The 26,279-nt window shown below is 32.4% G+C and overlaps 1 protein-coding gene and 1 non-coding gene across 3 annotated transcripts; one reads left to right on the forward strand and one right to left on the reverse strand.

Moving 5' to 3' along the window:
* The first annotated feature begins 3,206 nt into the window (after positions 1-3,206).
* LOC123895217 (trafficking protein particle complex II-specific subunit 130 homolog) lies at positions 3,207-15,242 on the forward strand. Of its 2 annotated transcripts, XM_045945451.1 has the most exons (21): positions 3,207-3,571; positions 4,247-4,476; positions 5,664-5,845; positions 6,838-7,021; positions 7,165-7,255; positions 7,416-7,576; positions 8,287-8,376; positions 8,493-8,654; positions 8,883-8,944; positions 9,094-9,184; positions 9,692-9,855; positions 9,968-10,178; positions 10,342-10,887; positions 10,997-11,209; positions 11,471-11,861; positions 11,952-12,042; positions 12,186-12,270; positions 12,893-13,082; positions 13,694-13,989; positions 14,552-14,642; positions 14,752-15,242. In XM_045945451.1, exons 1-21 carry the CDS (start codon positions 3,508-3,510, stop codon positions 14,931-14,933), a joined length of 3,777 nt encoding a protein of 1,258 aa, XP_045801407.1. In that variant the 5' UTR covers positions 3,207-3,507; the 3' UTR covers positions 14,934-15,242. The 2 variants fall into 2 exon arrangements, with proteins under 2 accessions (XP_045801407.1, XP_045801408.1); XM_045945452.1 differs by lacking the exons at positions 3,207-3,571; positions 4,247-4,476; positions 5,664-5,845 and having other exon boundaries at positions 6,915-7,055.
* Positions 15,243-16,947: 1,705 nt separating this feature from the next.
* Positions 16,948-17,019, reverse strand: TRNAQ-CUG. Its single transcript has one exon. It is a non-coding gene; the product is annotated as a tRNA-Gln (tRNA).
* Positions 17,020-26,279: the final 9,260 nt, after the last annotated feature.

The raw sequence follows: 26,279 nt of genomic DNA on the forward strand, positions 1-26,279 counted from the left end.
CTAATTTATTAGTAATAAATTAAATAGTTATTTTATATTAGTTCAACAAAAATCATTTGATTCTGGCGGAAAAATAAATTGTACATTTGATCTTTCATTAATTTTAAAGTTTTTCATTTTTAATTAATTAAATATTCAATAACAAATTCCCACACCACCAAGTCCATAACAACGCAGCCTAGCACAACTATTTTTTCCTTTTAGATGGAATGGATATGGAAAGGATATAATTGGAAACACAACCCCTCTCTCTCGTGTTTCTTCGCTATTGAGAGCAGATTGAAAACTCTCTCTCTTCTTTCTCACCACATCCAAACAAAGGAAATCCTGGTTTTCTCTCCAATCTCTCTCTCTCTCTCTCTCTCTCTCTCTTCAAATTCTCTCTCTCCTTTTTCTCTTCTACCAAACAGAAACTACAAGATCTTGAGAATTGTCCAGCTTAACTCTTGAAAATGTTTTCCATCGGATGGAGGAAGATGAAATACAATTATATTAAAGGCAAAATTACACTACAAGTCTTTTATCTTATTTTTTTGTAACACTTTGGTCCTTTATCTTTTTTTTTGTAACAATTTGGTCCTTTATCTTTTTTTTCGTAACACTTTGATCCGTATCTTATTTATTTATAAAAAAATAAAGGACCAAAGTGTTACAAATAAAACAAGATAAAGGACCAAATTGTTACCAAAAAATGGACTAAAATGTTACAAATAAAAAAAATAAAGGACTAAACTGTTACAAATAAAAGATAAAGGACCAAAGTGTTACAAAAAAAAGATAAATGACCAAAGTGTTACAAAAAAATAAGATAAAGGACCTGTAGTGTAATTTTGCCTATATTAAATTATTTGGTAAATAGGGTTTTACCCTGCAAAATACGCTAGATTTGTTTTACCTCCTAAAAATAAAATTGTGATTACCCCTTTCTAATATCAAGATTTCATCATTTGCCCTTCAAATGGACACTTAGACCTTAGACCATCTCCAATGGTGTAGTACCTATTAGGTACTCATGATACTTATTAGGTATTATCATTGTAGCAATACTCATTTGAGTACCTAATAGGTACTAGTTCTACAATAAGCAATAGCAACTATTTTGTTTTTGTGGGTCTCATTTATAATGATGTATAGTTATTGGTGAGATATGTTATTGGTAAGGCCTATTTATAACTTTTTAAGAGATGTTGGGTTGGAGGGATTGAATACTTATTAGGTATTATTATTAAAAAAATATAAACAAATGATGTGTACACGTGGGACCTATTTAAGTACTAAAAAATGAGTATCTCCATTATGGATGCCCTTAGAGTGTTTACTTTTGATGATGTGTCAAGCTTAGTTGGACGCTGACTGAAAAAGGGATAATCACAAAAAAAAAATTGTTAGGGGTAAAACAAATCAAGCGTATTTTGCAAGGTGATAAAACCTATTTTCTCTAAATTATTTAAGCGTGACGGCCCAAGATTTATTTTTAGACATATGTATTATAAAATATCATTCGTGATCTCTACTAGTCATAGTCATGTAGATTGGTCTTAAACACATGACACAAATTAGTTTTCACAAAAGTTTATAAGAGGGGCTATTAAAATAACATAGTTCAACTAAGGAGTGTGGGCACCTGTCTTTTATTACTCCTTCCGTCTCAAAATGAGTAAGTAATTTTGACTATACATTATTTACATATCTTATTTTGACTTTATTTTTTTACTAATAAATAAAAACAAATATTAGTATATAAGATGTTGTTGGATTCATCTCGATGAGTATTTTCAAAATATCATATTTTTATAATTTTTACTATTATACAATTAAAAATATTAATCGTTAAAGTTATGTATTGACATGCGTGACACAGTCAACTAACTCGCTCATCGTAGAACGGAGGGAGTAGTATGTTTGGTCCTCATATATCTTTGATTAATTAGTTGGTCTTTTAATGTGTCTTTTATGGAGAAAAAGAGACTAGGACCTAATAATATAAGAGAGAAAAAAACAAAAAACTTAAAAGCCTTTTAAAAAAGGCAACATAACTCCTACCAACTAACACAATGAAGAAAGGCAAAATGAAGAATATAATTAACACATATATGGATTCAGTGAATTCACAAATATACTGACCGCAATGCAGTCAGTCACATATAAACCATCCGATCAAGATCGGACGGTTCAGATTTTAAATTCAGATTTTATAATTAAAATCTGACCTTAAAATCTGAGCCGTCTGATCTTGATCAGACGGTCCAAATCTACTGACTGCATGCAGTCGACTTCAGAGAATCCAAATCCAATTAACACTTCTATCTTAAACTAACATATGTAAACTATATTTTGCAAAAGCAATTACCTCCAATTAGCTTAACGATGAATATGATTGTATGTATGACCATTCAATAGATGAAGAATACCAATAATCTTATCAACCTCTTTAAGGATAAGTATTGAACAATACAAACTTATAGTTAGTTACCTTCACAGTCAAAGTTCTCACCGCCACACTAGAATTTTGAAAATACTCCGAGTTATAGTTATTCATGGACAGTGAACAATCAAGGGTCGTCGCAAAAATAATCAGCCCAAGAAGATTCATGGGCCCATAACGACTTCACAATGTCAATCTCGGTTTTTTTTAAGAAGTTAAATTAGCCCATCAAAATTAGCGCCAAAGAGAATCGAATCTCAGACCTCAAGAGGAGCACACTCCTAGGTCCCAAGCCAATACCAATACACCAACCCAAGTGGGTTTGCCAACCCTCGGTTAGTTATATCCATGTCATGCATCCAAAATTCATGTCACACCGGTAGCCCCGCAATAGCACACCACACCTTCATATTTTATAAGTAGTGCCTAAGAAATGAGTTGATATTTGAAGTATCTTTTATTAGTCAATTTAGTTCATAAATTATCAACATAAGACATACACAAAAATATTTTTAAACCACTTTTAAACACTAAAGTCACGTTTTTTTTTTGACAGAAACACTAAAGTCATGTTGAATCACAATCTAAAGACCAAAATTTTGGTATAAAAATTAAATTCTATATGCAAAGGTCAAAGTTCGAACCACTTATTTTGTTAGTAAAAAAAAAACCAAACAACTTTAAAAAAACCAAGAATTTTTCATTTTACTAAATTACTAAATTAAATTCCGTCAAAAAAATTACTAAATTAAAGACAAAAATAAATAATCCATTTTTAATTAAGGAGCTGACCATAAATAAAAAAAATGTGAAAAGTAAAAAAAGAAAGCGCCATGAGGATGAGTGACATGATATGACGGCTATACAACGAACGGAAAGGAGTGATGAAATGAAGTGTACGATTGTCGAGTTTAATACACCAACACCGCGAAACACTGGATCTCTGGGTTCTGAACTCACTCGATCATCATCACCGAACTAACTCAGCATACTCTCACTGCACTCAAACTGCACTTCCCTTCTCTCTCTAATTTCCATTCCATGGATCTCTGCTAGCTAATATCTTCTTCTACAGATCCAACATGGCCAACTTCCTCGCTCAGTTCCAAACCATCAAAAACTCCTCCGATCGCCTCGTCATTTCCGGTACTTCATTTCTTCCCTCTCTAATTTCAGATCTGATCTCGTTTTCTTCACGATCTATCTCTTGATTTTCATTATATAATGTTAGTTAGGGTTTTTTTAGTTTAATTCAATTTCACTGCAATATATATGAATAATCGCTGATAGAAATGAATTTCAACTATCATACTTAGTAACAGTTGAATTTCAATGTATTTTGTTGATCAAATGCTAGGAAATGGAGATAGGTAGCGTTTTGTTTTGATTATGCAACTTGTTTTTCATTCAATGATCTCAACAATGCTTTCATTGGTGTGATTGAATGAATTTCGTTAATAATTTGAGAAAATAGGAGTGATTGAATGTAATTAGTAATCACATGTGTTAGTGTTGTACGAGTGTCGGACACTCACACATGTTATACACTCGAACCCAACGTGTATCAAGAATAGATCCCCTTCCATTTTTGCCATTACTAAAGTTTTGAGAATATAAATACAATAATGTGATATTTGGTGGGTTCATTTATTTAATTTAACATGTATTCTGAAACTCTTCAAAACTATAGTAATGGAGAGGAAATTGGAGAGAGAAAATGGAGAGGATCCTTACTCGTCAGTGCCATTAGCTATAACTGTCAACTACCTAGATTTATGTGTGTGTGTTCTTATATTGATACTTGATCAAAATGATTGTCAGTGGAGGATGTGAGTGATTTGTGGCCAACTGTCAAGCCTGCTTTTGAAGGGCGGTTGCCGTTCAAAAGGGCGAGTTTGAATAACAAGACGAGGAACCCTGTTTTGGTTGAGAAGTTGCCGGCTGAGTTCATATTAACTACAGATTCAAGGCTCCGTAGCCGGTTTCCTCAGGAACAGTTGTTGTTTTGGTTTCGAGAGCCATATGCAACTGTTGTGCTTGTTACGTGTGAGGTAATGTTTAATCCTGTTGATTACTTATTTTTTGGATTTTTGCAGAAAGCTGTAATGTTTCGATAGCTTCTGAGGTCAGATGAGGGAGATCCACTATGGCTTTTGCCGCAGTTTATAGGTTTCTGCTACATTGTAATTGATTTACTTCTTATGGATATGTAATGCTATATAACATAGCAATGCTGCTTTTTGTGTGAGTGTGTGAAAGAACAGAAACATAAGTAAATAGGATCAGCTTCTCTAAAGTGAATATAATTCATTTTGGAAGGTAAAGTTAAAAATCTTAACCATTGATTAGAAAATCTTGCATATGCATAACAACTCGTATATGTATAAAACTATTGATTTTCTCATTAACGGTTAAGATTCCTTGTATTCACCCTTTAAAGGGAGAGCTAACTTTAGTCGACTTGGATTCAAATAAATAACATTCAAATAGAAAAGTGTAATTGTATTGCAATTGTCTTAACCCAATCCTTTTGGGATGGAAAGTCTGTTGCCTAATTTATTAGTATCTCTATTATAGATGCATTCTTGAGCTGGCACCTAACTTATCAGCTTTAAGGAGGACTGATTTCATGCATAGTATTATAGCTTTTTAGCACAAGGTAATGTGAGTGGGTGTTATGCTTTGTCCAAGCCTTAAATATAAAACACTTTAAGGTGAGGGTGAGGGGGCATATAAGGGGGAACCTCATATGAGGGGAGACCTCATTTTTGTAGTACTAAGCATTTACAGCTATGATAGTTACTAGGGTTAAATATGTTTTTCATCCCTATAAAATTAGCGAATTTTAATTTTCGTCCCTATAAAATAAATCACATGTTTTCATCCCTAAAATAAATCCTGATTTATGGTTGGTTTTCTTGTTTGTGGGGAAAATCAATACTGATTTTTTGCGCCTTTTTTTTGGGGTTCTGCAAATGCTGGATGGGTAATTATTGGTAATATGATGCCAAAATCCATGATAAGGATCTTTATTGCATGCTGTTGATCAAGAATCCTATTGTCATATTTCTGGCCATAATTATATGTGGAGCTTTAGACCATTTGGGGAAAAAAAATAAATTAAATTATCAATTATTGATTTAAAATTGTATCGTTTAATAATATTTGGATTATAATTTTTTCATTGTTTTTGTTCCCAAATCTATTATGTAGTTTAACTCTTATTTTCTCTTCCCAGGATCTTGATGAGTTCAAAACCATCCTTAAACCACGCCTAAAATTAATTGTCCAGAATGATGAAAGGGAATGGTTTATTGTATTTGTATCTAAAGCTCATCCAGCTAATGATCAGGCAACCAAAATGGCAAAGAAAGTATATGCTAAACTTGAAGTTGATTTTAGCTCCAGAAAAAGAGAAAGGTAACTTGCATAACAAGACTTGTGACGACTGTACTCTCCCTACCAAACATAAATTATGATGACTTGTTGGTTAACAATTTTTCTAAATTATATTTTTGACTCAAGGTTTTGTTAACATTTCTTTTAGACATAACAGAATACAGTCAATGTATTTTTCTTTTTAGCAAGAATACAGCCAGTGTATAACAATCTTTTTGACTTAACAATCATTTATTTGCATACTGTTCTTGTTATTATGACTTGACGTGGCAATAATCAACAGAAAGTGGATTCTTGAGTTTTTTTTTTTCTAACAGAAAATATTAGGAGATAAAAACTAGAGATAATCTTCGAGACAGTGATCTATTATGAAATTTATCAGGAATCATCCGAGGGGTTTTGGTATTTATACAATCTCTGTTAGTGCTGCTCTAACAGAGCTGTAAGCCTGTAACTGATTGTGTAACAGTCTGCGACAGATTAACAGCTAACTGCGACAGCTCTATCACAATTATGTCACTTGCAGAAATATATCAAGAAAACAGAGACTGGTCTAATTAGCTCTAAATCTAACTGGTGCCGAAGCACCTTAACAAAATAGAGACTACACACACACACACACGCAGAATAATCTGCCAATGGAGATTGTTAATTTAGTTTTATAGGTCAATCTTATTGTTGCTTTCAGTGGGATCATTCTTCCATTATTGTGTCTTTCACTTGACATAAATGAAAGTCCATAAATATTATGGAATCAACTGTCAACTGTTAATGAAACATGTGAGGGGTTGAGAATTTGATGTAGAATTAGAAGAAGAAAAAAGAAAAACTCTAAGGAGTGATACTTACTAGAAATACTGACCACTAATGGGGAAAAAAATAGTGGTTATTCCCATTTTTCCTTCTCATTCATTCCAAAGTGCATCTTTAGTTTAATTGCACTATTGTTGATATTTGATAAAGCTTGCTTTTCTTCCTTTTGATGCTCTTAACACTCTGTTATCCTTATTTAGATGCTGCAAATATGATATGCTTTTCCCTGAAGCAAATTTTTGGGAGGATCTGGAATCAAAGATAATGGAATGCATCAGAAATACACTGGATAGGCGTGTACAGTTTTATGAAGATGAGATACGGAAGCTCAGTGAACAGCGCCTCATGCCCGTCTGGAACTTCTGTAATTTTTTCATTCTGAAGGTTCATCCTTTTCTTATGAATTGTGGACTTAAGAGTACGATAAATTGTTCTGAAAGCCCAACTTTTATTATTCATTAATTTCCTGTTTCTGCGCATTCTAGGAGATTGTGGCTTTTTGTAACAAATTTGTATTTTGTACTCAGGAAAGCTTGGCCTTTATCTTTGAAATGGCCCACCTTCATGAAGATGCCTTACGGGAATATGATGAACTAGAACTTTGCTATCTTGAAACAGGTGCACAACACTTACATTTCTTCTCTGTTTTGTTGTCAAGACGATGTTTAGATTGATAAAATTGTGCTTTAGATGCCTTTATGGAACATTAGATATTGTGTTAGACAGAGTGATCTTTGAATAATTAAAATTGATCCAAATATGTCTGGGTTTAATGCAGTTAACATGACTGGAAAGCAAAGAGACTTTGGTGGGGCAGACCACGGTGACGATCAGGCAGCAATTATTAATCCAGGAAACAAAGCATTGACACAAATTGTCCAAGAGGATTCGTTTAGGGAGTTTGAATTCAGACAGTATCTGTTCTCCCGTCAATCAAAGGTTTGCCCTAGCTAAAGCACTTATAAGTTATATTACACGAAACATGTTACATATGTTAACAGCATAGTTGTAAAGAAAATATATATTGATGTATCTCATGTCTAAAGTGTGCATTTCTGACCATTTGAAAATAATCTTTAAAAGAGCTGAAGCTCCTGTGTTTACGTGTTTGCTGTGTGAGAGATATTAGGAGAATAATAGATGGAAAAAACATTCATTTTCATATATCATAAGTGCCCTTTTATCATTTAAAAGTTAAAACAAAAAGTTCCAATGGTTAAAGTTCCTTCCAAATTTTGGTTCCTAAAAGTTTTATATAGTCTTCACCGCTGATTTGGAGATTATTTTTGTTATCTTCTAAGGCGTAAATTGTGATGTCTTGGATTATTTGAGAACTATGTAGTTAAGTTCTCATTGACATTTTTGGTTTGTGCTGCTATATCCAAAGGAATGCTTAATCAGATTCCTGTGACATTCAGCAAATATTTTGGTTCCTAAAAGTTTTATATACAGTCTTCATAGCTGATTTGGAGATTATTTTTGTTATCTTCTAAAGGCGTAAATTGTGATGTCTTGGATTATTTGAGAACTATGTAATTAAGTTCGCATTGACATTTTTGGTTTGTGCTGCTATCCAAAGGAATGCTTAATCAGATTCCTGTGACATTCAGCAAATATTAATTTGTTTAACTTTTACTTTCATTTTGCAGCTCTTATTCAAGCTAAATCGACCTATTGAGGTAGCATCACGAGGTTCTTCATTCATATTAAGCTTCTCAAAATCCTTGGCATTGCATGAGGTATTTTATTCTCTGTTGTTCATAAGTGCTCATGTGTATATTCCTAAATTATTTCAATTTCAACTGTTTAGTTTTTTTCTGTGCAATGTTGACTTCTATTTAATGTTTCTTCTCAGCGTATTCTGCCTTTTTGTATGCGTGAAGTCTGGGTGATTACTGCTTGCGTGGCATTAATTGAAGCCACCACTTCCAACTATAGTGATGGACTTGTGGCACCTGACGTAGAGAAGGAGTTCTTTCGTCTTCTTGGTGATCTATATTCACTAGCCAGAGTTAAGGTGAATTGCTCATCTCATGAAGTCATTAAATAGACAGTCTATCTATTTTGGTTTGATTATGGCTTAAATCCATCACTGAGTTGTCAATGGAGTTGAATCAGAGACATAGTTTTTCTCCCTTTTCTCTTGCCTATTACGTTTGCTTGGGTTATTACTGAATACATTGATATTGTGCACCATACCATTGTTAACTAGTGTTGCTCTATGAATTTTATATTTTATTGGCAGTTCATGAGGCTAGCATATTTAATTGGGTATGGATCTGATATAGAAAGAAGTCCTGTCAACAGGTACATTTTCATACTTGGAATCAAGTATATTCTGCATTTTCATAATCCGGTCAATTTTGTCTCCTTTCATAAATCATGTAATTCAACCAGTTGCATTACATTTGTCTTCATTCTCCTTGTTTGATAGTTGTTTTTTCTCTTTCGAACAGTGCTTCCCTCAGCTTGCTACCTTGGCCTAAGCCAGCTGTTTGGCCTTCAGTTCCTGCTGATGCATCAGCAGAGGTACTTGAGAAAGAAAAGGTAATGAGTATGAAATTACAGATTTTTTTTTGTTGCCCTACTAAACAGATATTTTTTAGGCTTAAACAAGTTTTTTTATTTGACAAAACAATTAATATCTGTATAATGTTTTTTATCAGTTAGCAAAACAATTTTCATTGATGTGTCTGTTTAAGATCACAAGGTTGGAGAATACATCATAGCTAACAAAAAAATTTGAAATTGAAAGATTCTTTCCTTAAAAATCCATACATTTCGCCCCAGCCAAAGGCACAAAAGAACAGCAGGCTCCTTGCCATTTCTTTATTCCCTTTATAAAGCATTTTACTTAAATTACCAAGGGAGGAAAAAATCCTGTTGCGCTTCATAGAATTTGAAGCTTACTTAAAAGAAAAAAAGGAAAAGAATTTTTTTGCATATAAAACCTGTTGAGCACATATTGTATGATTCAAAATTATTATTTTAATTTCCCCTCTGGGTTTTATCTATCAGATATTCACCTAACATTATGTGATTATATCTTGGCAGTTGATTCTCCAAACAACTTCTGCAACCAAGCACTTTGGTATCCAGAGGAAACCCCTGCCCCTTGAACCTACTGTGCTTCTACGAGAGGCCAACAGGCGGAGGGCTTCACTTTCCGCTGGAAATGTTTTTGAAGTGTTTGACAGTCGCCAGGGTCCAATGGAAGGGTAATGAAATGCTATATATTACTCCAGATGGAATCATTTACAGTAAACTGTTCAAAATCTTATAATTCTGTATCAATTTGGGTTTTTATCAATCTGATTTATATGCTGACAGATCAGGTTTTGATGCATCCCCCAAGATGTCACCACAAAAAGTACTTTCGAATCCGATGACACGCACTAATTCTTCTCCGGGAAACTTTGAGGGCTCAATTGACCGACCTATGAGGCTTGCCGAGATTTTTATTGCTGCTGAACATGCTTTGAAGAAAACAATTTCTAATCTTGAGATGTTAAAATCATTATCATCATCCGAGGAGTTTGAGGTATCGCCATGGGCTGATGGATTTATATCCATGTCTTTGATTGTGTGCATCATTTTTCTCCCTCATGAATACAAATTGACTTGTAAATGATTGTTAACATCTAGTACCATTTGGACTACATCTTCATTAATGTTTTTTTGTGTTTGTCTCTTGTTATGGGCAGAAAAAATATCTAGAGCTAACTAAAGGTGCTGCTGACAATTACCACCGTTCCTGGTGGAAAAGACATGGAGTTGTCCTTGATGGTGAGATAGCTGCTGTTGCCTTTAAACATGGACATTTTGACCAAGCTGCAAAGTCATATGAGAAAGTTTGTGCACTGTATAATGGGGAAGGATGGCAGGAGTTATTGGCTGAGGTCCTTCCCATTCTAGCCGAGTGTCAGAAGATTCTTAATGATCAAGCTGGCTACTTGCTATCCTGTGTGCGGTTACTTTCTCTTGAAGATGGATTATTTGTGACGAAGGAGCGTCAAGCTTTTCAGGCAGAAGTGGTTCGTCTTGCCCATAGTGAAATGAAGGACCCTGTTCCTCTTGATGTATCATCATTAATTACATTTTCTGGAAATCCTGGGCCTCCATTGGAGTTGTGCGATAGGGATCCTGGTATCCTTTCTGTAACTGTCTGCAGTGGTTTTCCAGATGATATAACTCTCGACTCAATCAGTCTTACATTAATGGCAACATCTAATGCAGACGAAGGTGTAAAGGTATTTTTGTTGGGTGTTGTTTTACTCAGAACAACAATTGCACGGGAAGTTTATGCTCTTGAATTATGTCCTCCCTGAATAACTCAACTTTTTTATTTTTATTTTTTAGGCGTTGAAGAGTTCTACAGCTATTGTGTTACACCCTGGTCGGAATACTATTACCTTGGATTTACCACCTCAGAAACCAGGATCATATGTTCTTGGAGTTCTTACTGGGCAGATTGGGCAGTTGAGGTTTAGATCTCATGGGTTTTCAAAAGTTGGTCCTGCAGAGAGTGATGATGTTATGAGTTATGAAAAGCCAGCTAAACCCATTTTGAAGGTAACCTCTATTCTAAGAATGAAATGGAGTGCGATGATTCAATAGACGATAAGGGTTCTGTTCATATGAACATGTTCCTCCCTTTGATGTTTTCCTCTTGATCTTTCCTATTTAACTTTAATTTTCTTTATTTGTCAAAAAAAAACTTTAATTTTCTTTAGGATTTTGGTAAATATATTGTGTCATTAGTTCTGTTTATTTTTGTATCAACAATAATGTGTTAGTGTCAGATATCTAATATTGCTGTTTATCTATTTTTAGGTTTCCAAACCTAGAGCCCTTGTTGATCTTGATGCTGCTGTTTCATCTGCTTTGTTAATAAATGAACACCAATGGCTTGGCATTTTAGTCCGGCCATTAAATTACTCCCTAAAGGCTGCTGTCTTGCATATTGATACCGGTCCAGGATTGGAGATCGAAGAGACGCAGATAGTTGAGATGGAAAGCTATGCTGGTGTATCAGAGAATGATGATGACGAGGTGCAGAAAGATGGTGCTCAAATAGATTCTTTGAATTCTGAGAAAAAGTTTGAACGGTCGACTCTTCATGATGGTAAAATTGTGTTTCCAAATTGGGCAAGCAACACTCCTTCTATACTTTGGGTTCTAATTCGTGCCATCAGTGACACGCTGAACAGAGGATCATCTTCAGGTTGAGACGTTGATAGAAAATCTTGATGGTTCCATACATGTCACTTATATTAAACCATATGTACTTATATATTTTTGTTGTTCTTTTCAGTCACAACAAGGAGAGAGAGTATTGTAGATGGAATGAGAACAATTGCTCTAAAACTTGAATTTGGAGCATTCCACAATCAGATATTTGAAAGGTTTTTCCATTTCCACCATTCATATATTTTAGTCAATAAACATCATATATAGATACATCCGTTGAAGTTCCCTACTTCTGGTTTTTGCATACCGTTTCTTTTTCTGCCATTAGGTACATACTAATATTTATCTTGTTTTTCAGGACCCTAGCAGTGCATTTTACACATCCTTTCTATGTGAGGACACGTGTTACTGATAAATGCAATGATGGTACCCTGCTTCTGCAGGTATGGGTCCTTATTTTCATAATTATTTAATTACCACTTGATTATGAACAATAGACCAACCATTGAAGTTCCCTGCACTGACATTTTACATTTGAAGGATCTATGATCACTCTTTGACGAGGGGAAAAAATGTTTAATTGATTGAATTTGTATTTCTGAAAGAAGTTCACATACCTCACAATCATAAGAAACAAAATGTAGTTTCAGCACTGAGTTTTACATACCTTTACCCAAACAGCTTAATATTTTGATGTAGTTGGTTTATGAAATTATGATGCGAGGTATCAAAGCCTCTGTTACCATGTGGTTTAGAGTTAGATTCTTTTATCCTCATTCTTCTAAATAAAATTTCAACAACAGTGTTGTCCACACTTCAAGCACAGAGGCCTCTTGTATGATGGATATGTCAAACATGAAACAGCTTAAGCTTCTGAGATTATTTATGAACAAATTTAATTGGCAACGATGTAGCAAAAGTCTAAGCTGATTTAAAAGCATTATACTTGTTTGAAGATATTAATGTATTAATAAAAGTTGTAACTATGTTTTATCATGCATACAATTAAGCACTTAATTATTACTCTTTGGTTGATAAGCACCCATTGGTTCGTGTGACTTCCAGGTAATACTTCACTCTGAAGTAAAGGCTACACTGACCATCTACGATGCTTGGCTTGATCTTCAAGATGGATTTGTTCATTCTGGACAATCTGAGGGTAGACCTAATTCAAGCTTCTTCCCACTAATCATATCTCCTACTTCCAAAGGAGGAATTTTGTTTAGTATCTTCCTAGACAAGACAAATGCAGAAGGTAATTGCATTTGGCCAGAGATCCCTGAAACAATATTATTGTAGCTTTTTAATATAGCACAAAATAATTTGAAGTGTGTCCTATCCTATGCCTTAAATATCACTGTATGCAAAATCAGGTTACCACAATGAGATCCTAGCTTATCTTCACATTTAATGATCCTAGCGCATCTTCACATTTAACAGATGACTTATTCTAATTCAACTTTAATGATCTGTGACCAGCTGTAACTGTCAATAATTTGTCTAAATATTTTTCCTGTCAAAATTACCAATTCCTTATCAGTCTTTCTGTGTGTGCATGGAAATTGTCCTTGTGTCTTAACTTGCAGTCTATGTTAAACATTAATGATGTAGTTTTATTACCAAGAGTTGAATTGAAAAGAATGAACAATTTTATTGAGAAGAAAAGTATAGGAGAGAATCTCTCCTCCAAGGGTTTCCCCTTCTACAATAGAGTCACTACCTTAGTTGACAATCTTAGCCATAGCCTGATTTACCAATGGCTCACCTTTTTGTTCCAATATAACTATTTACCTGTGAAAATAATTATAGCATGATTTCTGGCTTGCTGCTATTAATCGGTGGGTGCGATCTTTTTTTAAAATGCAGAAGCCGTGAAGCAACCAGAAAGCATATTAAATATCAAATATGGAATTTCTGGTGATAGATCAATTGGAGCCCATCCTCCTTTTATAAATGAATCTACTGGAGTTGATGGTGCTAGACAGGAGTTGATCTTCAAGAGTGTAATTGTTTTGCAAAGGCCTGTGCTTGATCCATGCCTAGCCGTTGGTTTTCTTCCTCTCCCTTCAGATGGCATAAGAGTTGGACAACTAGTTAAGATGCAATGGAGGGTGGAAAGGTTGAAGGATTTGAATGAAAAAGAAATTTCTGAACAGAAGAATGTAAGTACCCCGTAAACAGAGAGAAGAATATTTGCTACTTTTTCATTATTTTTATGATATCATAGACTCTTTGCTATTGTGGCTTTTGAACTTCCAACTTCAACTTTTTTTATTTACATACTTTTATTTCTAGTTTCTCGGAGAAGTGAACATAGTCCCTCCGTACTGCAGGATGCTTAAACAATATCAAATGGTGGATATTTGACAGCATTCTTTTTAGACGCTCTTATTTCTTTCGAAAAAAGAACAACGATTGTTTAGGGGGAGAGCATTTAGTTTTTTCATACTTGTTTGTAAAACAACTGAGCCAATAACGACGATAGAAGGTAATTTACCTTTTCGGGGGGACAACAAATAATGAAAGAAAAGTTGTCTAGACATTTCATTGCCTAATCCTTGTGTGATCGATTTAGTAGGTCTATTATAAAAACCATCTCTTTAATTTTCCAAATATGGTAATAAAACACTTTTGTTCCATTTGTCCAACTTGTGAATGTTGTGCAGTTCTTGTACACTCTTCTTATATTCTATTTGATGCTATAATTGTTGCAAATTTTGACAGGATGAGGTGCTGTATGAGGTAAATGCAAATTCTGGTAATTGGATGATTGCTGGAAGGAAAAGAGGGCATGTATCTCTCGCCAAAAATCAAGGTATATATGCCTGTAGAACATAATTTGCATCAGGATATATTATCTGCAGGAACTACCTGCAATGTGCTATGCTTTTATTGATATTTGAATTCCGTTCTTATCATGATAGGTTCAAGGATAATTATCACAGTATTATGCATGCCACTCGTGGCTGGTTATGTGCGTCCCCCTCTACTTGGGCTGCCGGAAATTGATGAGGCGAATATAAGGTGCAAACCGTCCGGGCCACATCTAGTTTGTGTTTTGCCACCAACACTCAGTTCATCCTTCTGCATTCCTGTTAATTCATGATCTTACATGGTGGTGTTTCTACTCAACGGTTGATTGAGATTGTTTCATACAAAGTGAGTATTTTTCTGGCTTCGGCGAAATAGGAAAGTGTAACTTTTTTCGTGTAGTCTTAAACTCTTCATTACATGTTAAATCTCCATAGTTAGATTTGTGTTATTTACGGCCTTTGGCAGTATTCTGAATCAGAGTGACGGCACCCTGGTTTATGTACAGTGGAATTTTGTGATCTTCCTTGTACGATAGACACAGAAACCATAACATTATTTTGTCTCATTATAAATTATAAAAATTGGCTGGAATCATGCTCAATGCTGAGTTTTACATTATTTAAACTTTACATTCTCCTTTAAACGACATGGAAAAAATAATTAAATTTACTAATAATATAAATGCTTTTCTGTTTATTATTAAAAAATAAAAATACTTTTCCCTTATTATAACTTTGTCTTGAATATAAACAGAAAAGTAATTTTTTTTAACGGAAAGTCAAACTCAATGCATTTCATTCAAAATAATGTGTTCAATATAAGGTGGACAATAATCATAAACATGGGGACTAACGAAAAAATGAACCACTTGAGCTAGTTCGTAGGTCACTCAATTAGCTTGCCTCTGAATATAACTGGACTTACGGTTAGAAAAATAACTTAACGCCAACATATAGTATCATATTCAGTAGCATTCCTATCCTTACTCACAGCACTGTTCACGATTTCCATGCAATCCATTTCAATTTCAACTCTTTCAATATGAAGTTGCTGAAGCCACTGTAGTGTTACTGACAATCCTTGTGCCTCTGCTTCTTTAATTTCTGGTTGCCCTTCAAAGTGTGATGTGCAAGAAGCTCTCATAAACTTGTCTTCAGCATCTCTTAAACATGCACCAATAGAGTATTGATTTTCAATAACATAGTATGCTGCGTCCACATTACAGTTTATCATTCCTTGTTGTGGTTTTGTCCATTTCTCCCTTTCCGGACCTGTCCTCAACCTGTCGCGAACAGGTTTGCCTCTTACTTGCAGCCAGTTCGTCAATGCATCCTTTGCTCGTCGGTTAACCTCAAATGTAGGTATTGTTGTTCCAGCATTTCTGGTTTTGTCGCCACCATACTGTCCACAAAACCATAGCAACTGATACCATCATCGTGCTATCTAATTTCTCCAGCAGTGTAAATATTAGTGCCACATTACCTGATGCTCTAAGCGTTTCCACATACCTGTATCCTTCCATAATTCCTGCACAGCCACACGTCCAAAGAAACAATGCCATTCATTTTCGCTAGCAGCTTCACAACATGGACACATTGCACCACATTGTACCCCTCGTTGGTTTAACCTGTTGAGATCAAAAAATTTAAGTACACTTAATTATTATTTTTTAACACAATTTTTAAGTGTGAATTTAACTCTTGTTTATAAATCAAGATCGGAGGAGACTTCATCAAAATAAGAAAGGAACTCATAACAAAAGATCTGAGGGGGAATAAATAAGGCAAACAAATCTTTGCAAACAATTTGGAATCAACTACTTGTTGAAAAACTATATTTAATGTTCACATTTTTTTTTTTTTGTAAATAGATTTTAGGTTCACATAACATCTACACCAAACTAAATCCATGTGCAGAATATCTCATGAATAGGGGTGACATATGACATTCACTTCATCAATGACATATACATTCAATTCATCTGTCCATTTTTCAAAATTCAATGGACCACTTTTTTTAAATAATAACATAAAATCCATCTTATAAAAGAAAGAGATAAAAATTAATTTGTGACTAGAGGACATGTTTGTTTTCATATAATTATCAGCCACAACCAGATTCAGTGATTAATTGTAGAAAAGTTATGAATTTTTCTTTCATTATTTTCCAACGAGTTGATGCAGGGAAGGGATATACCAAATTTAAATATATAAGGACGGGGTTGGCTATATAAGGGATATGAACACAATTTTCAGTGTTAAATTTCGTTAGTTAGGAAAAAAAAACCAATATTTCAAACTGAAAAAAGGTTCCACCGAGACTTGAACTCGGGTTACTGGATTCAGAGTCCAATGTCCTAACCGCTAGACCATGGAACCATATTGAAATACTATTGGTAATAATATTATTATAAATATTACATTCAAAGGCGCCTATAACATTATACTGTATGCACTTCTGCTTCTAAATTTATTTGCTTGCTGGGGGTCATAACTTGATATTATTATAAATAAATATCATTTAATTTTTTCTTTTATCTTGTTTTACTTATGTGACTAAGCAAGTGTTGTTCAATAATAGTAGAGCAAGAAATCATTTTGATCATCAAATAGTGCCTCTTTTATTAGTAATTTTATAAGTTAAATTGATCAATAAAAAACACATTCAAGAACCACTAAATTGACTATCTAGCTAAAAACATATTGAAGGTCAAAATAACAGAGACATTTATAAATGTATTTATAATAAAAACTTAAACACCATTGGTAGCATTCATCGCCTTAAATTTGGCAAGTCTTAAAGGATTTTGTGCAGATGGAACTTATGGGATTCTAGTTTATGAGTATATGGCTTATAACTCATTGGATAAATGGATATTCAAAGTTTCAGATTTTGGTTTAGTCAAGCTCATGAATAGAGAACAAAACCATGCTTTTAAGATGATGGAAGAAGGGAATTAAAGTTAGAGATATAATTGATTCAGAGTTGAAAATAGATTATGACAATGATGATAAGGTTCATTGTGCTGTGTGTTGCATGTTGTATCAAGTGTGAATTGAGTTAAGTTCTACATTGCTTAGAAAAGTGGAGGTTGAAGACTTTATAAGTGAGATGACCCATTAACCTAACGCCTTAAGGTTTTGGGCAAAAGTGTGGTTTCCAATTTCTTGTTTGGAAGACATGCTTGACGAGTTGGCAGGGTCTAAAGCGTTTTTGAAGATAGATCTGTGTAGTGGTTATCATCATATCAAAATCAGACTTGGAGATGAATGGAAAATAGCTTTCAAGACAAAACTTTGGGAAATATGATTCGGAGTGTTTGTGACAACAAGTCCAAATAGCAAGATTTAGTTTTGTCTTAGGTTGAATTTAGTTACAACAACGTTGTGCACTCAATCACAGGGAAATCACCATTTTCCCAAGTTTATACTTTTGTTCCTAAGCATGTGATTGATTTGGTTAAGTTGCTTAAGGCACCTGGAGTTAGTTTAATTGCTGGGAATATGGCTGATGAGATTATAGATGTTAAAGAAGTTGTCAAAGCTAAGTTAAAGGCTACTGGACAGAAGAATAAAACAGTTGTTAATTGACACGGGAGAGTTAAAGTTTTCAGTGTGGGAGACGATATGATGGTGTTTCTGCATAAGGAGAGGTTCTCTGTTGGTACTTACAACAAGCTGCAACCACACAAGTATGACCCGTTCAAAGTGACCTGAAAGATCAATGATAATGCTTATGTGGTAGCTCTCCTGGATTACATGAATATATCAAATACTTTCGATGTTGTTGACATCCATGAGTATCAAGCAGATGAGCCTCTTTATCAAGATGAGAACTAGGGGTCGAGCTCTTCAGAGGTGGAGGAGACCGATGTAGGAAGAAATAATTCTAATCCCAGTTATTAGGATTAGTTGTTAGAAAGTATCTTTTTTAAGTTTGTTTTAATTTCAGTATTATTAGGGATAAAATTATTGTTAGAACATATTATCCTATTAAATAGGATAATTATCTTTTAAATTTAAATAATACGGTAATGATTTTAGGATAAGTTAGTTTTTAACCTAATTTAATTAGGACTTCTATTGTAAGCCTATTTAAAGACATTCAGATTTGAAATAAAAAAAAAATCAATTATCTTTTATCATAATAAAATTCAAGAGTTTATTTTCTTTTTCCGATAAATTTAATGCTTTATCTATAAAATGCAAATAGGGACTAAAAATGAATAATTTTTTTTAGGGATTAAACTTAAAAGTTCGTGATTTTGTAGGGAATAAAAACATATGGGTCATGCTAAATCGGGACCCCCAGAGCAATGATTAAAGAAACAAAACAAAAAGTGATAAGTAGAATGTTCATCAACCATTATCATGAGACACTGTTTAATGTTTCCCAAAACATATTTAATCCATAGATGGTTTTCCATCACTACAACATGACACCACCACCAATATATTATAAAGTTTAAATTAAAAAAAAATAATAATTAATCCTATACAATAGTTTTTCTCTCACTTAATTTTCATGTATAAAATGTAACTCTTTGAGTCATGCATATCAATCACTAAGAACACCACCAACCAACTACATGCAAATCATCACGAAAATATTTTTTAAAAATGCACAAGTTAATTCTTCATGCATTAAGCGACTCCTGGATTCATACATGTCATGTGATAATATATTATATATTTTAGAAATATAATAAAATGTGAAATCTTGCAACAACTACTTGACAAAAAATAGAAAATAATTCTTAACATAATTTTTTTTAATCATATATTCTAACCCTTATTTAGAGCTGTCAAATGGGCCGGCCCGGTCCGGCCTGGAGGGGCCCGGTCAAATAAAGGGGCCGGTCCAGCCCGGCCCGTTAACTTCATGGCACAGCCCGGCCCGATAAGCAAAAGCCTACATGGCCCGATGGTCCGGCCCACTAATTTTCATAATATTTTTTTTTTGAAAAAAAAAATATATTCTACTAAATTTATGTTATATTTCTCAACTAAATCTTCAAGAAGGTAATTCTTATCCCTATATTTTCTCACATAATGTCTCAAATAACAATATCTTCCTCTTTATCCTCATCAAACAAACAAACAAATCTTTAACAAATAATCTCATTCTAATCCAATAAGTTTTTTGTCATATATATTATTATTATTATTACTACAAAAAACAAATTCCAAGTTTTATATCTTTCATTCATCCATTGTAATTTAAGTAAAAAAAACAAAAATATAAAAGAATATAAAATAAATACAATAAAAAGATGATAGGCTTAAAATAACCATATTCTAAGTTTTATATCCTTCGTTGTAATTATACAAAAAAAAATAAAAAAAAATAAAAAGATGATATGCTTAAAAATAGGAATAAAACAGATTATAGATATGAACAAAACACAAATAATAACAATAAAACAACAAAAATAATTAAAAAAGTTATATATGAATTTATGCATAAAAATAGGACCAAAATATAACAATAAAAAGATTATACAATTTTTTTAAATAATTTTTTAATTCTTTGAGGGGCCGTCCCAAAAGCTTGTGGGCCGGCCCATGACGGCCTATAAAAAGCCTGACCCGATAAGGTCCGGCCTGATAAGGCCCGACCCCCGTTTTATGAAGCCCGGCCCGTGAAAAAGGATAGGGCTAATGGTCCGGCCCGATAGCCCGACCCTTTTTGACAGCTATACCCTTATTGCATGTATGTTATGTATTTATAAAATAACTTCTGTTAGTCAAAAAAAAAAAAAAAAACTTCTGTTTTTAATAATCTGATACAATTTTGGGGGTATTTTCTAAACTACCCCTTCATAATTTGGGGCGTGTTTATCCATCATCCAATGAAAACAAATCATATGCATATGATATAAAAGTTGATTACAAGTTTGTCGTAGGTACCACATGTAAATATACATATGTGGCTTATCTATTAATATATTATTTAAGAGTTTTTTTCAAAGAACTTTGTACACATATCATTCATATATGCATTCTCTTCTCATATTGTTTTGGTATTTCATTAAATGTTATATTTTCATAACAATTATTTACAATATTTTTTTTGGTACAGATATTATTTACAATATATTAATTATATGATATGATATCTATAATCTATAATATGTAAAAAGCCAAACTTATTTGTCTTTCTCTCTCATCTTCTCATTCAATCTCATTCCTCATGCATTTGGCATTTATTGTGATTAATAAAATTAATGACAAAAAAATTTTGTCCAAAGTACAATATAAACGAAAATGGATTAAGGTAGAAAAAACTGTTCAGTCCAGCCCATTTGCATATTTTTTTGGCAACAAACTATTCAGTCCAGCCCATTAGTGTATTGATAGCATGTCTCAACTGATTTGATCCATATCCAAGTGATATGCAAGAATGGCCATTAATCTTGTAATTAATTACCTTCCTAAAATTGATTTGTGCCAACTGTAAAAATGTGCTCAACCATCAATATAGAATTTGTTGTAATATTCCCAAATTTGCTGTAATATTTCCATCATTAGTAGAGTTTATCCTTTCATTGAAGATAGTTATTCCAGATTTCTACTGATACAACAAACACAGATCCTAAAAATTAGGAAATAAGTAAATCTATACACCATAATACACCATAATTTAGATAATAGGAAAAAATTTCAATATATTAAGTCAAGAATTTTTTTAAAATTTTTTTAATGTGATATATATATTTTTCACGAAAAAATAAATATATACTCATATTTTAAATATAATATATTAAAATGATTTTTAACATAGAAAGTTAAAAAATTATTCGTACACTTTTTTTTTTAATAATATTCAATAATTTCCTTCCTAAACTGATTTCTACCACACATCCTAAAATTTTGACAATATTAAATAATATTAAATAATTTTCACAATAAACTGATTGATATCACAACAAATCTCGATCCTAAAAATTAGGCAATAAGTTATGCAGACACTAGAATTGCTCAACCCTTAACTCTATATAAACGTGAAGACTTAACAAACATTCTACATCTGCTAGAACACTAGAATTGATATCACATACGTTTTTTATTTACTTATGTTTTTTATTCTTCAATTTGCTACTATTTTATTTTTTCATTTTCCAATTTCCAATGGCACCAAAACACGATGCAATTTCTGAAATCACATGTACTGAGAATTAGAACCTAATCGTTATAACCTCAAGGTGAGGATAAACTACTCACACATTGACATAGTAAGTTAGTAACACTATATCAATGTATGAATATGAACAAGAACAAAAGCAAGAATAAACAGAGAATAACAATAAAAACTTTTACTTGATAAAAAGATTGTTACAAGGCTTGAGTGATGCCAAATACAAGAGAAGTGAGTCCCTTTTATAGGCCTAAATCCCTTAGAAAACATACACATACTGACCGGGCAAGATGATGTAGCAAGATTTCTTTAGTATTTTATTATTTTAACTAGATTTAGTTTTATTATATTTTATGTATATTTGTTATTTTTATATTTCACCTAAGATTAGTTATTTTTATATTTTAGGAAGATTTGTTGTTTTTATTTAGCTAGGTTTGTTATTTTTATTTTTACTATCTTTTAGGTAGATTTGTTATTTTTATTTTTCACTACTATTTAAGCTAAACTATTGTAGCCTTGAAGACACCTTTTTGATTCAATAAAAATATAGAGATTATTTTCTCAAGTTTGGTGGATTCCAACTTACTCTTTTTGGTGGATTCCGGAAATCTGATGGATTTCAAAGCTTTATTGACAGGTTTGTCGCTTGCAAACTTGTGTTTCATAATAGGATAAGCGTTTGTTATTCCTTCCCGCTTCCGTACTGCGTCACAAGAGTAATGGTGCATAATAACCATAAGTGAGGGAATACAAAGAGTTAAAACCGACAAAAACAGCTCATGGTCTGTCACGGCCGTGCAACATACTGTCACGACCGTGACAGGTCTTCTGATGCTTGATCTTTGTTTTTCCCTTCATTTAATCAAAGTGTAATGGCTTGGAATGTCATAATGTACGAAAATAACTCCTTTGACTTCATTTGCAGCTATTCAATCATAAAGGAGGTCTCTTCATTTGTCATATTTGGATAATCAGAGACCGTGAGTCTTCTACAAAGAGTTCAAAATATTATGAATAGCAATATTATGTCTTCTAGAGCTATGAATATTGTTTTTAAGAGAATTGATTTTGCCATTATAAATGATTAACGAATGAGCTTGTTATCCATTTACCATTCTTTCATACTCCCTCCGACCTCTTTTGTAAGTCAAAATTTCTTTTTGCACACTTATTAAGGAGTTACTTTTTTGTCTTGATTTTATGTGAAATTGTTAGTACAATTCCTAAAAGGGTTAGGTTAATGTGTGCCCTTAGGGCACATTATAAGGTATCCTAATATAGAAATACTACATTTAATAATGTAAGAAATTTAATGCATAAAAGTAAAAATGCACAAATTCTCAGAAATAATTTCTATATTTGTTTTCTTAACATGTGCCCTTAAGGGCACAAGTTAACATTCTCCTTCCTAAAATGACCTTTTAATAGTATTAAATTTGCATTGAGACTCTACAATCAAGTGAAAAGTTGAACAATTAATTAGGGGTACTTTTTGGAATGATAGCATTCTTTTGGTAACTTTTGCTTATATTTAAGGCCAAAATATTTTGTTAACTTCTGCTTATAAATAAGGCCGGAATGAGTATATAATTATCTTTTATTTATCATTATTCATGTCCTTTGGTTTGGTGTCCACTAAAAAAAATAAAACATTTGTCATTACTACTACTAAAATGTTCCGTTTGTTTCAGATTAGTACTGTCCTTGCGGTTTTAACTGCGGGAAAGGTCCTAGATTATTACGAGTATGTTTATAATGGAAAACAAACACTCCTAAAAGAATTCTTATCTTATCCCTGACTGTATTAATTACAGATGTGCATGATCCGGATTTCATGCTCTAAAGATAGTATACATCTAATTCGAATAAATATAAGTTACATTGTGTGTGTCTTTGAATTATAAAGTCTTCCTTATATATCTCAATCTCAGAGTGAAATATCATCCCCTCAATCTAACATTTTGTTAAAAAATATACAACAATATAAATGGTACTCCGTCAAAGAGAAATAAAAAGTTTGTCTAAAATTCCGGCCAAATATATTAATTTTACTTTCCCAGCTCATTCTTGCAACTATTGTGGTTGTGCTGTTGTTTGTATCTGGATGGTGTGACATGAACGGAACAGTAAAATCTTTTAGGTAAAGGAGGCCATCATTCATCAACTGTTCGATAAAATCAAAACTCATTTGCTCTGGTGGATAAAATCTACTAATATAAATCTTAGTGTAAATTCTCATATGTGGTGGTCGAGTCCCTTTATTTGTTTGGGCATTGATTGACTAGAGTTTTGTTGATGTAAATTCTTGATGTTCTGTCTCCTTGTGCTGTGTAAGACTTTTTTATTCTTATTAATGAAATTCATTTTTTCTTTTTCAAAAAAAAATTATTTTCTCCGTTTCATTTATTTGACTATATTTTATACAGTTTAAAAAAAATTAATATTTAAAGAGGAAAAATAAAAAATGTGACTTTTTTTTTTACGCGATGTGACTTTTATTTAGTTGTCCTCAAAATATTTATCCATAAACTTAGCTCGATAGATAGGAATGTAATATTTTATATTTTATATAATATTTCAAATAAAACAAAGATATCCACATTATTAAACCTAACGAAGTAAGCATGGCCTCTTAAATGTTGGAGTACCAAATGATCATTGATTCTGGGATAGCAGCATGGCCCTATGGCTATACCCATTCTCTATTGTCAGGATTAGAATTTAGAAGGGCACATGCCCCATGTGGTCCTGAAAAAAGGTTGATGTGCTAGATATTTAGGGAAAAACGAATTCTCTACCAGTTAGGAAGACATATCCAAGTAGTTAATTTGTTCACAGTGGCTTGATTTTAATCAAACAATTAAAAAAGTAGATATTTAATTTTTATTTTATAAATTTAATTTTTTTAAACTTAAATCTTAATCGTTTGATAAAAAATCAACGATTCTGAGCATACCAATTACATTTTTTTTAAGCACACCAATTACATGAATGTGGACTTCCCCCTAATTGTAAAAAATTTTGTTCTTATATATATTAAGGTGGGGTGCAAAATGGATGAATTTAAGTATATAAATTATTAAATTTTACCAATTAATATAAAATATACTTTTATGATTAAAAAAATTTATTAATTAATTATAAAAGTTATTAACTAATAATATAAGTAGTAGCAGTGTTTAATATTTCTAATACACTTTTGAAATTATTTTTATTTTTTTGACATTTTTTTTTTGGTATAGATTTATGGAGAATGTTAAGGCACGTGTTAAAGAAGCAAAAATAGAAATTATTAAATGTTAATTTGTGCATTTTGACTTTTACATCATTTAATTTCTTGTGTCATTAAATGTTGAGTTTCTATATTGGGATATCTTAACATGTGTTCTTAAGGCAGATGTTAACAAGATCCTAGATTTATTTTTATTTGGGTAATGTTAACTTGTGTCTTAAGGGCACATGTTAAGCTACCTAAAAATAAAAATATATATCATTTAATGATACAAAGAATTTAATGTTTAAATAATTGAATACAACACAAGTTCAATAAATATTTTCCACATTTATCTTCTTAACATCTGTCTTAAGGGCACAAGTTAACATTCTCCTTTTTATTTTTAAATCTTCAACCAAGCATGTTTGGAAATAGGACAAAATAGCTAGGCACATGCATTAATTAATTTGAGTAAAACTATACAAGTTAATTGGAGCTTTAATTATAAAGTTGTCCAGTAACTATAAAGTGATTTCATTAATTAAACTCAGTAGTTAATCTAAGTGAGTGGATTATTTTATGTGGACTTCTTTTTACAGTCATTCATTTTATTTTTGCATTACATTGTTCATCTGATTCAGAAAAATGAAAGATAGAGATCTACACTGGATTATAACGGGTGAATTTTTCATTTGAGGGAATTTGATATAATCAATCTAAATAAATATTTTGAATTAAGAAATTTATTTTACATTATTTTGACAATCAAACAAAAAATTATATTAAATTTGCGGTTATTTAAATACGAGAATTTCGTCAAAAAAAATACGAGAATGAACTTTTGTGACAATTGTCATTTTGTTTTAAGAAAAAAAGTTACCGTAGTATGTAAGTGCTTATGCTCAATTAGTAGAAAATAATTTTTTTTATAATAATGGGATCCTAATCTTGTTCAAAAAATAAAATAATGGGATCCTAATATGTTGAAATAATGAGATTAATAATGGGAAAAGTTTAGTGATTAAAAAAACGAAATGTTTTACTATCTCCGTCCCTAATTATAAGATCATGTTTGACAAAAATATACTATTCATTTATCTTGTTTTGACTATATTTTTTTAGGGGGCTGCTAATTTAGACCCAGTTGGGTCTAAATTAGCAAGGTGCACCTTTTGAGTTGGACAAAAATACCCTTTCTTTTTATAAAAAAAAAAAAAAAAAAAACATATTGGCGCTGATCCAGTGTCGCGCGCCTACCGCAGGACCACCGTTACAGACCGTTGA

Source organism: Trifolium pratense, linkage group LG7 (assembly GCF_020283565.1).
Source record: "Trifolium pratense cultivar HEN17-A07 linkage group LG7, ARS_RC_1.1, whole genome shotgun sequence".
Taxonomy (NCBI): Eukaryota; Viridiplantae; Streptophyta; class Magnoliopsida; order Fabales; family Fabaceae; genus Trifolium; species Trifolium pratense.